This window comes from Balaenoptera borealis, assembly GCF_965194805.1.
Source record: "Balaenoptera borealis genome assembly, chromosome: X".
Taxonomy (NCBI): Eukaryota; Metazoa; Chordata; class Mammalia; order Artiodactyla; family Balaenopteridae; genus Balaenoptera; species Balaenoptera borealis.
In genome coordinates this window covers 91,671,078-91,689,766 of record NC_138881.1, presented here as the reverse complement: position 1 = coordinate 91,689,766, position 18,689 = coordinate 91,671,078, and the positions used below count along the sequence as shown (strand labels likewise).

The following is an 18,689-nucleotide window of genomic DNA, read 5'->3' as shown; positions in this document are numbered from 1 at the left end:
TGCCAATTATTTGCTATGGCCTACTTTAAAACACTGGAAGATATATATCAAACTGCTAACAATGGTTATCTTCCAGGTTGAAGGGAAGGGTTGGATTACAGGGAGACATTTACTTTCTAGATATTTAGAAATTGTTTACAGTGATCAGAAGTTATCAGGAAAAAAAATATCTTAAAAATCTGAAAAACATAATACATGTTTATTATAAATAATTTTTACAGTAGAGAAAAATATAAAGAATAAAGTTTTTTTGAGAAAGTTCTGTATTCCTACCACCCAAAGATAACCACTGTTAAAATTTTGGTATATAATTTTCCAGATTTTTAATGCATGCATACATATAGCATTATATGTTCTCTGTAACAAATGAAATCACAGAAAGATTTATTTTAAAAGACGAAAACCTTTTCCCAACTTCCCCTCCAACTCCACCTCCCAGAGGTCCCCAGCGTTGAGAGTCTGATGTGTATGCTCCCACTCCTTTCTCCAAGATCATAGAAACATATGCAAACACACACACAGGATTTGTACATTTTACAAAAATGGGACCATAGAAAACATTACTACTTTACATGCTCTTTGTCATTCAGTCCTCATCTTAGGCCCATAGGTAAAAACTGAAATTTAATTATAGCACAAGGTCATGCAGTAAGTGGCAAAGTAGTACTCAACCTGAGGGCTGTCTGGTTTATCCTCTACGCCTGGAAAAACCATTAGAAGTTTAAAGAGACATGGTCAGATCCCTCTGATGCCAGGGTAAGGCAGGAAACAAACCTGGGGTCAGAGGGCTGCAGTGGTCCAGGGAATAAATTGCCCAGGGGGAGGGGGGAAGGGCTGGAGGTAGAGAAATTCAAGACACGTTTTGGGGGGGGATATGGCCAGGATTTATTACCACTTAGGGTGATGGGGATGAGGCTGTACTCTGGCTCCACCTTCTTCCTCCACAAGGTAGCGGAGGCCACTGAGGGACGGGGGCTGTTTCCTGTTCTAGAATATTCCACCTCTAGGAAGGGCGGGCCCACCGAGTGGGACAAACCATTATGGTGGTGGGGGGGGTGTTTGAGACTTTTTGTACTTGATTACAAGCGCTTCACGTTCTTGGTTCTGAATCTTTTCTGACCACTCCTGTTTCTTCCCGCCTGCAAAGACTTTCAACAGCATAGGGAGTTCCCTTATGTCGGGGGCGGGGGGCGGGAATCTTCCTCACGCACCCCACCCACCCCCGCTGTTTCTGGAGGTTGGAACAGTCCAACGGTAAAAGCGGGGAGTGGTAACGCGAGGCTTTCTTTCCTCGGAGCCCTCGGGGAGAAAGAGAGAGCGGTTACCCTCTCTTTAAGCGTGGTAGGCCCGTGTTTTCGGCCTGCACCCGCGCTGGCCAGAAGGTGAGGCTTGGCAGGAGGTGTCCTGGGGCAGCGCAAGCCAGTCGGGGGGAGAGCTCTTTACGAGGGGGGGAGGGGGGAAGCAAGCGGAGATGAGGAGACGGAGGGGGAGGGGACAACTGGTTGATTCATCCCCGCAGGGCCAGCCAAGCCCCAAAGGCCCTCAGCCATCATGGCCTTGAAACCCGAGGACCCCAGTAATGGGTTCCAGCATGACATGGTGGTGGCCTTCATCAACGAGAGGATGAGCAGGCACGAGAAAGGCTCTGCGTTCTATCTCAAGAATATACACTTGTCCTGGGCGGAGGTGGAGGACAAGCTCCGGGCCACACTGGAGGATCGTCAGGTGCCCAGCGAGGCCAAAGAGGTCTGTGTCTGGGGCAGCCTGGCCCTGGGCGTGCGCTTTGCCCACAGGCAGAGCCAGTTTTACACGCACAAGGTGCAGTGGCTGCAAGACTTAACCGAACTGCACAGGTCGGCCGCGGAGGCCTTGGTCTCAGACCTGAAGTTGCTCAAGGCACAGCAGGAGGTGGAGCGCAAGGAGGCGGCCTTCCTGCTGCAGCTAGCCCATGCCAGGCTGGCGGAGGTGCAGAGAGAGCGGGACCTCCTGAAGTGGAAGCTGGCGCAGGCAGTAAGATTACTCTGACTTGGTCCCTGGCCCGTCCCGGGACCCGCCCCCAGTCCCGTTCGCCGCTCCCCCGCCCCCCCCACACTCCCCCCCCCCGCCCCCAGTCCCGTTCGCTGCTCCGCCACCTCCGCCACCACCACCCCCCCCCCCCCGCCCCCAGAACAGGTGTCAGATCTGCTCACTTCTTTCCAGGAGCTGGTTGCAAAGGGACCAGGCCTGGCCACTGCCAGTGGGACCGGGGCAGAAGGAGCAGGTGAGGAGGAAGAGGAGGCAGGGGCCACTGCTCCTACTGCAGCCGCTTCTGGAGCCACAGGAGGTGGAGGAAGACAGAAGGGTGTGGAAGGGTCAGAAGCTGCCGAGGGAGCAGAGGAGCTGCGCGGAGACCTTATGCAGCTTCCCGGAGTTGGGAACCAGAAAATTTACACCTCTGGTGGGCAGAGGGAGGGAGATCTCAGGTCCGTGGGCCCACCCATGCTTTATTTATATGGGATAGCAAAGTCCGGGTCCACAGCCTCACAGGAACCCCCTCCTGTCCAGCTCCCTGCCTCATTCCCATCCTCACACTCACGCCCCTTATTCCCCTTCCCAGACGCACCCACACCATCCCCACCAGCAGCGCCGTTCACAGCAGGAGCTCCATCTCAGAGGTCTCCCCGCTGGGGGCCCTCTGATTCTAGCCTGCGGTCTGATGTGGGGGGCCAGGGAATGGGCCCTCAAGAACCACAAAGAGACGGGAGGGACTCTGATTCCCACCAGCAGGGGACACCTCCAGTACTTCGAAGGCCAACGGGCTGCCCTTGGTGTAAAGTGAATTTTTCAAGGCAGAAAACTTGCTTCCACTGTGGGAGGGGAATCTGGCTATAAAACCTTTGAATTCAGAAATGTGAAACAGAATAGAAATGTACCCTGATGGGAAATCCGTTTTCAGTGGGAGGGGGAGGGGCGGGGGAGGGCTTGGGAGGGGGGAATGAAAGGGTGGGTGGGTGGGTGAATGGGGCAAGGGAGCTGTGAGAGAGGAGGGGAAATGGGGTGGAAGGTAGGGTATGGGGTGGTGGCTGGGGAAGTTGTAGATTGGGGGCTTAGGGGGAGAGAGACCTAGAGAGACAGACGTGTTTTAATGACCCTCTTTGTGTTCCAGAGCACTAGTACTCGACACCCCAGAACTACTGCCGCTTCTGTGTGTGTCTCCCCCCAACTCTAGCATCTGGTGGACCTGGGCAGACAGTATATAACACCCCCGTCTCTGCTTCCCCCCCACCCCTGAAACTAGACTGTAGATGACTGGATCAGGAGTGGACATTTGACCCATCCTGAGCCAAACAGATCCTCACACTAGAGAATCTGAACAGAGAGGCAGATTTCATAGCCAGGATGGTGTCGGGCAATGAAGCAGTGGGTCATTGGGAGTCGGGGGCAAGGTCGGAGTCATGGACACCGAGGCCACAGCTGAGGCCTGGCCTTGGATGTGGGGGAACAGAACCGCGTGCTTTACAAAGGCCCAGTGCCCTTTAGAGAATCACAGTCTGAGGCCCCAGGGAGCAGAGAGACAGAGAAGCAGAGAGGAGTTGATCCCGTGACCCCAGACGTGCAGAGTGGCAGCCCGACCACTTTTCACTTCCTGCAGTTGTGCTCAGTGAAAATCCACTTTACACAGATCCTTTTTTCTTTAAGCTAACTTGAGAGGGTCCTTGGTCTGGGCAACCAGATTATTGCCAAGCCAGAAATTTACACCAGAAGAGCAGTTGCAAACCACAAACCATCAAAGAAAATGTCGGAACTGGCAGGGGCGGTGCATCAGGGAGTGATGGGTAGTGAGTGGGGATTCCTGCATCCCAAGTCTCCAGCAATGAACTGGTCAGGAAGCTCATTCATGTTCTGAGCGAGTTATATCATGAGAAACAAAACAGGCCTGGGGTTAACCCCGGGCTTACAACAGGGCCACCCCTAGAGGAATCCTTCAGGGCTGCATACAGAGGACGCCAGCACGAGCTGCAGACGAGGACTGCTATGGTCGTTCAGCCCCATGACAGGAGAAGCCTCCCCAGCCCCCAGTGGGGAAGCAGGAGTCGGGGTATGGGGTGGGGAGGGGTACGGGGCAGTGGGATGGAGGGCTTTTATGTCTTTATATACTTTGGTGTTGTGTAAAGTAAAATAAATGCTCACAAAAATACAAAAAATAAAAGGAAGTGAATTTACTGGCTCGGGTGAGTTTGGAAAGGCTACCTCTTCCTCTGGGGCAGAAGGGAAGGAAAGCAGACACCGATCTGTGTGGCGAGGAGGTGGGAAACCAAGCAGGCTCCTGTCTGTGTGTGTACGATGTGGACAGACAAGCAGACAAGACACCTGAGAGTGAGCGAGGATGTAAGGTCCAGGTGGGGGGTGGGCGCTTCAGAGCAGTGGCACTTGGGGGAATAATTGCGGAGGAGGATGGGGGTGGGGAACGGAGGGAGAGAAAAGGAAACCAAGGGGAAAGACAATGGGAGTCTGGAAGGAAAAGGCAGGGGAGTGGGGTAGGGCCAGGACGGGCATCAGACACAAACTCTTGGGTTTTACAGCCTGACACCCACTTGCTACAGCAAAAACAGCACATACAAAAGGAGAAGAGGCAGGAGGGGTTGGCAGGGATCGCTGCCTGACTCCCTTACCCCTTCTAGGCTTGTAGCGTTATCTTTTCATCAGCTGGGAGTGTAATTTCTAGCAACCCAGTCTTTACCTGCAAATACCTAAGAGTTTAAAGCAAAGTTCAACTTACTTCAGGTCTTTGACTTTACAGTATGGGTTACGCAGTGCTTGGCAGAGCAAGTGTAGTGGAGAGACTGGCAAATTATGCAGCTGGAAGGGCCTAAAAGAGATGAGAAAGCAAAAATAAAATGATTAAAAACAAAATTTTAAGTAAAAGGCTTATTTTGGCTTCTGTTGCCATCTTAGTACTAATTTACAAAAACCTTAGGAGGTATTACCCCATTTTGCAGATACGGAAATTAAGGCACAAAAAGGTAATTTGCCCAAGGTCACATAGGAACAGAATGAAGGTCAGTACTCAGGTCTGTCTGACTCCAAAGCCAAAGCCATGGTATTGTATGCCAGGCACCGAGGTAAACACTTTACACACAGAATTTATCTTATCTGGTCCTTAATCCAATGACAGGTATTGTAATCACCATTTTGCAGATGCTCAGAGAGGTCAAGTGACTTGCCCAAGCTATCTGTACACTGTAACTGATTCTTGGTTGTCAGTACTAATAGAAGAATTAACGACAATAATTGAGAACTAGGAAAGTTCAATACAGTTGACCTTTGAACAATATGGGGGTTAGGGGTACCAACACCCCCACAGTTGAAAATCCACGTAAAACTTCACAGTGAGCCCTCTCTATCCCTCCATATCGGAGGTTCTGCATCCGAGGATTCAACCAACCTCAATCCTATAGTACTGTAGTACACATTTATTGAAAAAAATCCCCATGTAAGTGGACCTGTGCGGTTCAAATCTTTGTTGTTCAAGGATCAACTGCAGTAAACTCTCACTTAGTCAACACGCTTGGGAAAAGTGGGTGTTTTTGTGGGTTTTTTTTTGGGGGGGGGGTTAAACTTTGAAAAGAATTTAAGCCTTCTGATGAAAGCAATGGGGTTGAAGGATGGGGACTCCATCTAAGGCTGATTTTCTGGAAACCCAAAATGAACTAGAAGCCCCTTTGTGTTTCCATCAGTGCTTAAAATCTCTCAATGTATATTGTCCATTATTTTACTTTATAATATACAGTTGGATTGAAGCTGTCATGAATTCATGAAGACACTGTAGCCAAAGTGCTTCGTAATTCCAAGTCCACGTAACTTCTCATACCCCTTCCCCTCTGGTCCCAAAGTCTTGCTGCACCTCACTTTCCACAAACACACCTATGCCATGCTCAATTCCACCTGTATGCTACTGCCCACTGAGGAACTAACAATTACCAGAGAAAAGACTCGGGTTAACTCACTTCCCAAGTTGAGCATTCTGCCCACTCCTGTCTCCTTCTCAAGGTCCCCTACCCCTCCCCTGGCCCCACAACTAAATGAGAGGCACTGTCCATATTAACCTGAGTACTGAGAACAGACTTATGACCAGTGGCATTTTCCAGACAATGCAGGTATAAGTCTTCTTGGCTGCTTTAGTAAGTCAGTAGAGCTGTATTTTGTAGTATACAGAGTACATACTGTGTAAGTGGTTTACCTAAGCCTCTTTGAACTCCAGCTCTCAACTCTCCATGTAGGTGTGAGTCTAGCAGAAAGAACCCAGGCTTTATAGCAATATACACAGGAGTGCAGCTCTGTCCCTTACCAACCTGGAGCTCTTTGAGGCCTCACTGATGAAGTATATGTAGAGAAGAGTGAGGACCAATTGAACATTAAGTTTACAACCTTTTCCAGAATAGTCATCAACACCAAAATAGCAGAGTCTTCAATGATAATCTTAATGATTTATACGCTCATAACTTTTTATAATTATCAAGCACCTTCACAGAGAGACAGTGAAGACTAATAGACACACACACTCACATACACACACTTACAGTGGCTAGCACAGTGCCTGGCACATAGTTAAGTTCTCACAAATGTCAGCTTTCCCTCAGTGTCTACCTTGGCCAGTGTTCAATATGTGATAGATACTCAATAAATCCTTATTGTGTTGATTGACATACAATATGGAAAGCAGAGATAATTCAATTTATTTATTGACAATGCTAGAAATGATTATGTGCCTGAATACTTGAAATAAACAAGAAGGCCCATCATTTCTGTAGGCCAAAACACTGGTGAAAAGACATTAGTATACTCACTGATTAAGTGTCAAGGTTGGTGGCATGAATGCTGAAGCTCGATCTTCCTCCTCAAATCCAAGTAGGTGCTGACACTTCAGAGACACTGACAGGTGACTATGACTGCTTTTTACACAGAATGACATAGCCAGAATGTCCATTTTTGTATAGGTAGGTTGAAGCAGTATAATTGACCCTAAATCATCAATTATCCTTTTTGCATATTCTTCTTCCTGAATCTCATACAAACAGTGAAACAAGTCCATTGGCTCAATCTGTAACCTAGAAGATTTATCCTTTATTTCTTTCTCAGTCCACTTCAATAACTCCTCTCGAAGTCCTGGAGAGACTTTTCTCCCAAAGGTAGTTTCCACAGACTTTCCCTTTCCTTTATGTAAGAGGCCAAATAAGAACTGTATTGTTAATGATGAAAACCCTTTTCCATATTGTTGGAATATTTCTTGCCACGTTTTCCCCACTTGATCAAAAAACATCCAGCTGCTGTCATTCTTCAGGGCATAGAACACAGCAGTCAGGAACTCTTGGAAACTGAAGTGAAGGAAAGTATAGACACTGACACCTCCTTCAACTTTTTTCAAAAAGTGATTGAGAAAAGTGCAGTTGGTATCATACACTCCTATCCCATGTCTTCTGAGGTCACTGATTTCAAACAGGACCTGCTGGTTCTGCAGTCCCTCTGCAGCCAAAGAGCAAAGGCCCCACAGGCAACTCTGTCCCTTCCACACCGAGATGCCTGTAAGGGTTTTGAGGCACTTGGAAAAGTAGAACAGATACACATCAGTCATGGTTTGAAGTGATCTCATAAGAGTCCTGTCACCATCTCCCTGTGACTGCAGGACACTGCAGATCATCCAGGAGATGATGGGAAGAGAAGACATAATGTCAAGGCCTTCATTTTCTCGCAGACCATAAAAAACTCTCATTGCAGCATTAGCACCTGAAAACTGACTCAAGAAATATGCTCTCTTTTCAGCATCTGTAAACCACAGGATCTCTGCCTGGGTAGCTTGTTTTAACAGAGAGTGAAGCTTCTTCATGGCTGTAGGCCGGGCAGTTATCAGGAGGGAGGATTCAGGAAACAGTTTTTTCCTCACGAAACTACATAAGAGGGTCTCTACTGGCTTCCTCTCCAGGGGATTGGCACTAAGATCCTCTTCCTGGTCACCTACAGGGTACTGAAGCTCAGGAAATCCATCAAGAATGAACAGAAGCTTCTCTGGATATACAAGAATAACGTCCAGGATTGGTCCGTCTATATCTTGAAAAGTGTTAGTGATCAGGTCAGCAGCACTAAGGTTAGCAAAACGGCTTATTTCTCTGCAGTTTACATAGATGAGATAGTCAAATCTGCCTGGAGTAACCATTCCTGCTGCCCAGTCAAACATGAACTTATGCACCACAGCTGTTTTCCCAATCCCAGCACATCCCTGAAGCACCACAGTTTGGGATAAGCTGGAGCCCTCTTCATCAGGATCAAATATATGTTCCATCTCAATAAAATTATTTTGTTGAGGAATTCCGCATGGTGGCTTTTCTGATATACAGTGTTCTTTTACAACAAGCAGTCGTGACTCTATATGCTTGCCATGGTGATAACATTTGTCAATTCCTTTTTTTAGGTATTTTTCTTTTAGATGTTTTCTAAATACTTTCCTGTAATCTAATGGGGTGACACCAAGAGTCAGTAATCACAGAATCCTAGACAACAATACAAACAACAACTATAACTAATACTACCATCACCACCATCTCTACTCAGATGTTTCAAAGGCTCCTCAAACTTCACGCATCTGAGCTCTTGATTTCTATTCCACTGCCCGCCCCCCCAAAAAAACCCTCCTCAGGGCTCAGAAAAATGTTAGGATTCATTACTTCTTTTTTTTCCCTTGAATCCTCCACATCCATTTAGCAAGGCCTATCATTTATATCTCCAAAATAAGCCTCCAATCCATTTATTTGCCACTACAACCTCAAATACCACCCAAGTACAAGGCACTATCAATCAACTCTTTCCTGGACTGCTGAAACAGCCTCTGTGGCTCCTCTCCACACAAGCAGCCAACGTGATCTTCTAAAACTATCAATTACATCACGTCACTGCCATGGCCCAAAACTTTTCAAGAGCTTTTCATTGCACTTGATATAAAATCCAAAATCCTTACCTCATCCTACAAGGTCTGCTACGATCTGGGCCCTATCTACCTTCACTCCCCAGCCTTTTATATCACTCTCCTTCTCAGTCCCTATACTAAAGCCACACCGGCTTACTTTTAGTTCCTCACAAATGCCATGTTCTTTCCCACTTCCAGGCCTTTCCACCAGCTATTCTCTCTGCCTGGAACACACTTCTTCCTGCTCTTCCCATGGAGATCCCCTTCTCATCCTTCAGACCTTAAACATTACTTCCTAGAAGAAGACTTCCCTGACCACCCAGTTTAAAGCAGATCCTCTCTACTATACCCTCTCCCAGGACCCTGTTTTCCCTTTATAGCACTTAGCACAATTTACAATTGTCTTGTTTATTTTTTTCATTATCTGTCTTTCCCACTAACCTACATGAAAACAGGGACCTTGTCTGTCTTTTTCATCATAGTACCCTAAGTACCTAGCTGGTACCTGGAACATGGTAGACACTCAATATTTATTGAAAATGGCTACAAATGCTTGCTTTTGAATTAAAAACAAGCCATTTATTATGCCTATTCTGTGTCAGATACTGTACTAGGCCCTTTACATACATTTTTTTTAAATTTAATCATCATAATAATCCCATGAAGTAGGTATTATCCAGATTTTATAGTTGAGGAAACTGAAAACTTATAACCAGGGTTATACATTCATAGGTGTGCAATCTGTGCTTAGGCCTCGTGCTCAGAGGATCTATACTTGGTGTAATGCTCTGCTGTTCCTATCTTGAAATTCTTAATAATTTTTGAACAAGGAATCCTGTCTTTTCATTTTGCACCATACCCCATAAATATGTAGTCAGTCCTGCTTATAGCATTGGGTAACTTGTCCAAGGTTCGACAGCTAGTAAATGGCAGAGACTTCAATTAAAACTCAGGTTTGTCTGAAGCCATGGCCTATATGCTTAAATACTATACTATGTAGTTTTTCACTTTCTGCAACTAGAAAAAATAATCCAAGGAGTCAGTTATCAAGTTCAAACTTCTGTTAAGTGAATATCTAAGCTAGTATTTTCCAAATAAGTTTCTCGTGTAACATTTTTGCAAGATATTAATAGGAGAGCTGTGAAAAAGGTGTCCAGTGGTCAAATAAGGTAAGGGGAATGCACCTTCTATCCCATTTTAGAGTTTCTCAATACATATTAGCATATGAAAGGCTCTGAGCGAATCAACAGTTAAAAAAAAAAACGGACTGCTTAACTTTGTTTAATCCAGTATTTTCTGGACTTAAATGACTACAGAACCCTTTTTTAAAAGCAAAATTATTAACTCCTGGAGAATAGTATTCTGTAGAATGCAGGTTGGGGAATGCTGATCTAGATAAGTGTTTGCAAACTTTTTCTGTAAAGTTCCATAAACAGATTAGGCTTTTAGGTCTCTGCTGCAATTACAGGCATACCTTGGAGATATTGCGGGTTTAGTTCCAGACCACTGCAATAAAGCGAATATTGCAATAAAGCAAGTCACACAAACTTTTTGGTTTCCTAGTGCATATAAAAGTTACACTTACACTAACTGTACTGTAGTCTATTAGGTGTGCAAGAGCATTATATCTAAAAAACAATGTACATACCTTAATTAAAAAGTACTTTATCGCAAAAAAAAATGCTAATCATCATCTGGCAACACAGGGTTGCCACAAATCTTCAATTTGTAAAGAATCACAATATCTGTGAAGTACAATAAAATGAAGCGCAATAAAACAAGGTATACCTTTACTCAACTCTGCCATATTAGCGTGAAAGCAGCCCTAGACAATATGTAAATGAATGGGCATGGATGGTTCCAGTAAAAGTTTATTTACAAAAACAGGCAGCTGGCTGGATTTGGCCCACTAGCTGTAATTTGTTGACCTCAATCTAGATCATTCCAGAAGCAGACTGATCTATTCTATCCATAAAGTCCTGTACATCTGGTGCTTGACTACCATCATCAGAGGTCCTCCTAGTATTTGAATATCTATTCTAAATGATATAAAAGTCCTATTTGTTATGACAGTTTGGGACTTCATGAATATTACCAAAAAAACCATTGATTGTTGCTCAGTGAATATGGGGGAAGAAATGGGAGAGGAGTGGGGATGAGTGGGGTTCATGGGAGACACTATTCCCAAAACAGAAAAAGAGTAAATCAGAAAAGACATCTACCTGTAAGCTCCTTCCATGAAAATGAAGCCAGAGAACTTGAAGCAGCTGTGGGAGGAAGAGCTGGGGTTAAGAGTATCGCAAATACACCTTTGTACCAAAACATGAAATACACAGAAATTTAGTCACACTGTTACAGCCATTCATGCTGTTCCCCAAACAGAAATAAAACAAAGAAAGAAAGCCACCTCACATCTATTCTAACTTACCAAAAAGGTATTTCATAGCTAATGTCCAACATGAAGTAAACCTAAGAAATTCCCACACAAATATATTTAGGGTGTAAACATTTATATTTATATGATAAATAAGGAAAATTTTAGGCATGAACTTAAAGGGGCATTCATTATTTGAAGTGACTGTTTCTGGTATTTTGTTTTCCTTTGAACGTTAGCTTATTGCTTCTGTTGGAGCTTCTGTTGAGCCTAACTTGTTAATGAGAAAGAATAAGACATTGTTGATGTTAATTCGACAGAAATATACAATGACCTACATTCAAATGCACACACACACACACACACACATCCCTTCACGTTCCTATAGGTTTTTAGTACTTGCACACCTTTATAGGCAAGAGTGAGACATAGTTGGGAGCTGTGACTAGCTGTATGGGAGGAAGCAGAGTATGGAGAGGCAGATATTAGAATGTCACAGAAATGGGCAGCAAGTGAGTGGTCTGTTGAAGATAACCAGTTTCTATTCCCCATAACTAAACATTCCTTGGAGTTCAGGAATCAGCCACATGGGGAAGGACTCCAGAAATCTTCACTCTTTACTCTTTTGTGCTGTCTCCTGTGAAAATCTGTGGTTACAGTAAAGGAAGAGACTTAAGAGTCTTTTATGATTATAGATGCTTTGGGGACTATGGAAAACATTATAGACACCAGATGCCTCTTCACAAAAATTGTGGAGAGATTATTAATGGGTAAATTCTGTATCCATGTAATACCTTAATATACATATACCTATACACATACAACACAATTTTAAAGATTCAGAAAAATCCCACAGTCCATGAGGAGAAGTAGGGGAAAGAGAATGAACAAGACTACCTAGATTATACCCTTTTACCTCATTCAGTTACTCACCTTTCTGTTCAGACAATAAGCTCCAGGTGCAAGCAGGTTCCATATCTTTTCGTTTCTTTTGACTGTTCATCCTGGCAAATCAAGAAGACTGTAACCCAAAACAGAAATGATGACTGTAAGGCCTGGTGGAAGCCCAGAGTAAAAAAGTAACTCAAGAAAGACTACTCAAAGCATCACAGAGCTGGGGAAGAGAGAAGGCCCAGTAACCAAGTAGAGAGCTAGCTGGGACTAGGAGATCACAGGAAGATAGACCAAAATCAACAGTCTTCAGCTTGAAGAGAAAAAAAAAAAAAAAAAAACTAAAGAGAGGATAGAATGTCCACAGACTTTTGAAGAGTACAAATAAGGGAAATGTCAAATTGAGCTCTAAAATGCATTATTAAGGGAAGGATAGGATTTAGGCAGTATACCTCTAATGTTTGTGGTCAAGATAAGAAAGAATGACTGTGTCCTTCTACAACACAAGTCAATTTGGTACCACTGGTAAAGGGAGAATTCTAAGACCACAGATTAGAATACTGTGGTATAAGAGAAACAGTCTAGAGAGTCAGGAGATCCAAGCCCTAGTTCCATTTCTATAACTATCTACCTATGGACCTTGAGTAAGATTCTTCTACTTTCTGAATCTGTTTTATTATTTTCAAAATGGTGGAGAGAATGTTAGCCCAGGTTTCTTTCCAGGTTGAACATTGTAAGATCAGTGGTCCTAAGTCCCAGTTGCACATTAGAATTACCTTCACACCACCTTCCAGAATTTGTTTTCTTTGTTGCAATATTACTTATCAATTTCTAACACACTTGATTATTTTCTTATGAGTTAGGTTTATTATTCACTTTCAGTATTTCCCCCTTAAATTGAATTATTGGCCCCAATTCTCAGCCCTTGCCATGAACTTGGCAGGTCCACACCAAAGAAGTGGAACTTATTTTCCCACCTCTTATCTTCGAGCTCAACTTTGAAACTTGCTCTGGGTAATGGAGTGTACACAGATGTGACTCAAGTAGGGGCCTGATATGTGCTTGCACAGTTGTACATGCTCCCTCTTGTGATTCTGCCACTGGCATGAGATGAGCCATGAGAGAAACAAGCCCCAGGTAGTCCACTCGTCCAAGGATGAGAAATACATGCAGTAGAGCCACCCCAGTTTACTCATAGTCCTGCAGCAAAAAAAATAGACTCACCCCAGCCCGAATCAGAGTTGCCCAACAGAACCCTGCCTAATCAGCTGAGTCCCAGCTGGCCTCCAGATCGGTGAGAATAAGTGCTTAATAAATTCTTAACTTTTCATGCCACTGAGATTTTGTGGTTGTTGTTATGTATTGTTGTGGCAATAGCTAACTAATACATCTTGCTAGAGAGTAAATGCCTAGAAAGTGTTTGACATAGAGAAGACATTCATTAAATGTTCATTGAATAAATTGAATAAATGAATAAAATCTTAAAAATAATACAGTGCCTAGTCTGCATTCCTGATCAATTAAATCAGAATCTTTGATGATGAGGTTTGGCATTGACTTTTTTTTAAGTTCCCAAGGTGATTCGAATACACAGCCAGGGAAAAGAGCCACTGTTCTAAGAATTAGTTATTTTTGATAGAGTGTATTGGTGAAACACACAGGCTTTGGAATCAAACAGATGTGTTCAGGCCCTGACTCTACCACTTACTATGTGACAACCATGGAATTAACATCTCTAAGCCTCAGATTCCTCAGCTATTAAATAGGGATAACAACAGTTTATAACAACAGTTGATCACAACCTTTCTTAAAAGGTTATTATGAGGATTAAATGAAGTATGCATATGAAGTATTCAGTACACTACATGGTACACAGTAAGGGCTCAATAATCCTAAACCATAGCTAATGTTGGCATTGCTGTATCATTTGATAGAGAGTAAAAATGTCTGAACTCAGATAGACCTTACTTAAATTCCATTTCCACTGCTTTCTAGCAAGATGACTTCGAGTAAAGTTACTTAAACTCCTGAGACTACAGTAACCCATCTGTAAAATATGGTGATAATAATAACTACTTCATTATTTTGTTGTGAGGATTAAATAAGATGACACACATAAAACTCTTAGCAGAGGACCAAGTGCAATATAAATAATGTTAGAGAAAAATAAGTTGGCATTTATTATAACTGACAGAAAGAAGTTACATTCTATTAAAATCTCCACATAACAACTTCTTATGAGACAGAGTGTTCCCAGCACAGTGTTATATTCCCACATCCTGGGTTCTTTTCCCAGTCACTAGGAACAGCATGTCCTCTAAAAAGTAGAAAAAAATTCTCTAGTTACAAATTACTCCAGTAAGCACTCCTGCCCTCAGGTAATGGAGCTGGAGGGGTACATGGCCACTCACTCTCTTCCTAGGCAATCTCTACGATGTCGTCCATGATTTCAATCATTCCTTACAACTCCTAATTGTTTACCTAAGTCTAGCCCTCTTCTCTCAGATCCAGATTTATTCATCTAAAGTCTTACTCAGCATCTCCACTTAGATGCTGACACCTCTCTTTTTCTTACCTCTGTTGGTAACTACTGTTTGGTTTGTCCAGCATTCTTTCATTGATCTTGGTTTTGATAAGATATCCCATATCTCTTAATGGAATAATCAGATTCTCTGTGCCTGAATTTTAAAACCTGAGTGGGGACTATAGAGACTGAGGTTCTGATACCCAAATGCCCCAAGCTTCCTTAGTTCCTGACCTCCCTGAAACCTTGTTTTTGAGCACTCCATGTAGTTTCAAGTAACTCCAGTATCCTTCCAAAAATCTCTATTTTTGCTCAAGTTAAGTTATTCAGAATCAATTTCTATTGCCTGCAACTAAAGAACTCTGACATAGAAATTATACCAGAAACACTAACAACAAACTATCAGAAAGAGAAATTAAGAAAACAATCCCATTCACAGTTGCATCAAAAAGAATAAAATACCTGGGAATAAGTCTACCTAAGGAGATAAAAGACGTGTACTCAGAAAACTATAAGACACTGATGAAACTGAAGATGACACAAAGAGATGGAAAGATATACTGCACTCATGGATTGGAAAAATTAATATTGTTAAAATGACCATCTTACCCAAGGCAATCTACAGATTCACTGCAATCCCTATCAAAATACCAATGGCATTTTTCACAGAACAAATATTCTAAAATTTGTGTGGCAATACAAAAGATCCCAATTACCTAAAATAATCTTGAGAAAGAAAACCAAAACATAAAGTATCATGCTACCTGATCTCAAACTATACTACAAAGCTACAGTAATCAAAATAGTATGGTACGGGCACAAAAACAGACACAGATCAATGGAATACAATAGACAGCCCAGAAATGAACCCACATTTATATGGGCAATTAATCTACAACAAAGGAGGCAAAAATAAACAATGGGGAAAACACAGCCTCTTCAATAAATGGTGTTGGGAAAACTGGACAACTACATTCAAAAGAATCCAACTGGACTACTTTCTCACACCATATACAAAAATAAACTCAAAATAGATTGAAGACTTAAATGTAAGACCTGAAACCATAAAACTTCTAGAAGAAAACATAGGCAGTACACTCTTTGATATCAGTCTTAGCAATATTTTTTTGGATATGTCTCCTCAGGCAAAAGAAACAAGAGCAAGAATCAACAAATGGGACTACATCAGACTAAAAAGCTTTTACACAGTGAAGGAAACTATCAACAAAATGAAAAGGCCACCTGCTGAATGGGAGACAATATTTGCAAATGATATATCCTATAGGGGGTTAATGTCAAACATATACAAAGAACTCATAAAACTCAACATCAAAAAAACAAACAACCCAATTAAAAAATGGGCAGAGGAACTGAATAGCCTTTTTTCCAAAGAAGACATACTGATGGCCAACAAGAATATGAAAAGATGCTCAATAGCACTAATCATCAAGGAAATGCAAATGAAAACCACAATGAGATATCACCTCACACCTGTCAGAATGGCTATTATCAAAAAGACAGTAACAAGTGTTCGCAAGGATATGGAGAAAAGGGAACCCTTGTGCACTGTTGGTGAGAATGTAAATTGGTGCAGCCACTATGGAAAACAGTATGGAGATTCCTCAAAAAATTAAAAACAGAACTACCATAAAATCCAGCAATTCCACTTATGGGTATTTATCTGAAGAAAATGAAAACACTAATTAGAAAATACATAAACAACCCTATGTTCATCACAGCACTAGTTTTTTTTTAATTTTTATTGGAGTACAGTTGATTAACAATGTTGTGTTAGTTTCAGGGGTACAGCAAAGTGAATCAGTTATACATATACATATATCCACTCTTTTTTATTTTTTTATTTTTTCCAGTTTTTTATTTTTTAAAAATTTTTTAACATCTTTACTGGAGTATAATTGCTTTACAATGGTGTGTTAGCTTCTGCTTTATAACAAAGTGAATCAGCTATACATATACATATATCCCCATATCTCCTCCCTCTTGCATCTCCCTCCCACCTTCCTTATCCCACTCCTCTAGGTATCCACTCTTTTTAGACTCTTTTTCCATATAGGCCATTACAGAGTATTGAGTAGAGTTCCCTGTGCTATATAGTAGGTCCGTATTAGTTATCTATTTTATATATAGTAGTGTGTATATGTCAATCCCAATCTTCCAATTTATCCCTCCCCCACACCTTACCCCTGGTAATCATAAGTTTGTTTTCTACATCTGTAACTCTATTTCTGTTTTGTAGATAAGTTCATTTGTACCCTTTTTTTAGATTCCACATATAAGTGATATCATATGATATTTGTCTTTCTCTGTCTGACTTACTTCACTCAGTATGACAATCCCTAGGTCCATCCATGTTGCTGCAAATGGCATTATTTTGTTCTTTTTTATGGCTGAGTAATATTCCATTGTATATATGTACCATGCCTTCTTTATCCATTCCTCTGTTGATGGACATTTAGGTTGCTTTCATGTCCTGGCTATTGTAAACAGTGCTGTAATGAACACTGGGGTGCATGTATCTTTTCAATTTATGGTTTTCTCCAGATATATGCCCAGGAGTGGAATTGCTGGATTTTATGGTAGCTCTATTTTTAGTTTTTTAAGGAACCTCCATACTGTTCTCCATAGTGGCTGTACCAGTTTACATTCCCACCAACAGTGTAGGATGGTTCCCTTTTCTCCACACCCTCTCCAGCATTTATTGTTTGTAGATTTTTTTGATGATGGCCATTCTGACCGGTGTGAGGTGATACCTCATTGTAGTTTTGATTTGCATTTCTCTAATAATTAGTGATGTTGAGTATCTTTCCATGTGCTTTTTAGCCATCTGTATATCTTCTTTGGAGAAATGTCTACTTAGATAGTCCACCCATTTTCTGATTGGGTTGTTTTTCTGATATTGCATTGCAGCATTATTTATAATACCAAGATATGGAAGAAACCTAAGTTCCCATTGATAGATGAATATATATATATATATATATATATATATATATATAATGGAACATTACTCAGCCATGAAATCTTGCCATTTGCAACAACATGGATGGACCTAGAGTGTATTATATTAAGCAAAATAAGTCAGACAGATAAAGACAAATACCACATAATCTCACTTATATGTGTAATCTAAAAAACAAAATGAATTAACAAGCATAATTAAACAGAAACAGAGTCATAGATACAGAGAACAAACAGGTGGTAGCCAGATTGGAGGAAACTGGGGGAGGAGAGAAATAAGTGAGGGAGATCAAGAGGTACAAACTTTCAGTTACAAAGTAAATGAGTCACAGTGTAGGGAATATACTCAATAATTATGTAATATCTTTGTATGGTAACAGATGACAACTAGACTTACGGTGACATTTTGAAATGTATAGAAATATTGAATCACTATGTTGTGTACCAGAAACTAACATAGTGTTGTAGGTTAATTATACTTCCAAAACAAGCAAAGAAACAAACTCCTAGAAAAAGAAATCAGATTTGTGACCACCAGAGGTGGGGAGGGGGGAATTAGGTGAAGGCAGTCAAAAGGTACAAACTTCCAGTTATAAGATAAATTAAGTACTATGGATGTAATATACAGCATGATGAAGATAATTAACACTGCTGTATAAAAGTTGTTAAGAGAGTAAATCCTAAGAGTTCTCATCACCAGGAAAAAATATTTTTTCTATTTCTTTAATGTTGTACCTATATGAGACGACGTAATCATTTCATGATGTATGTAAGTCATATCACTATGCTGTACATCTTAAACTTACACAGTGCTGTATGTCAATTATATCTCAAAAAAACTAGAAAAAAAAATTGAAAAGAAAAAGAAATTATACCAGAGAGTGAGTTACAGTCAACAGACCTTTAGGGAACTATGGGGGTATTTTACAACTGGTTATTAGACCCAGTTAGAGTAAAAGGCTGTGAGATGGCCCAAATTCCAC

General features: G+C 41.8%; 2 protein-coding genes across 13 annotated transcripts in view; one reads left to right on the top strand and one right to left on the bottom strand.

Moving 5' to 3' along the window:
* LOC309620510 (NACHT, LRR and PYD domains-containing protein 12-like) overlaps positions 1-18,689 on the bottom strand; it is a 46,028-nt gene that overhangs the window by 11,277 nt on the left and 16,062 nt on the right. For 6 of the 12 annotated variants that reach the window (XM_082377072.1, XM_082377075.1, XM_082377071.1 and 3 more), the window contains 4 exons: positions 12,246-12,333; positions 11,161-11,205; positions 6,828-8,487; positions 4,760-4,849 (listed from right to left, as the gene is read on the bottom strand). In XM_082377072.1, coding sequence (XP_082233198.1) covers positions 4,760-4,849; positions 6,828-8,487; positions 11,161-11,205; positions 12,246-12,315 — 1,865 coding nt within the window. In that variant the 5' untranslated portion in view covers positions 12,316-12,333. The remainder of the gene's footprint in view (positions 1-4,759; positions 4,850-6,827; positions 8,488-11,160; positions 11,206-12,245; positions 12,334-18,689) is intronic. The other 6 variants (XM_082377067.1, XM_082377077.1, XM_082377066.1 and 3 more) reach the window with 1 other exon arrangement.
* TEX13B (testis expressed 13B) lies at positions 1,471-2,919 on the top strand. The gene is made up of 2 exons (XM_082377402.1): positions 1,471-2,010; positions 2,200-2,919. The coding sequence occupies exons 1-2, from the start codon at positions 1,552-1,554 to the stop codon at positions 2,869-2,871; spliced, it is 1,131 nt and encodes a 376-aa protein (XP_082233528.1). The 5' UTR covers positions 1,471-1,551; the 3' UTR covers positions 2,872-2,919.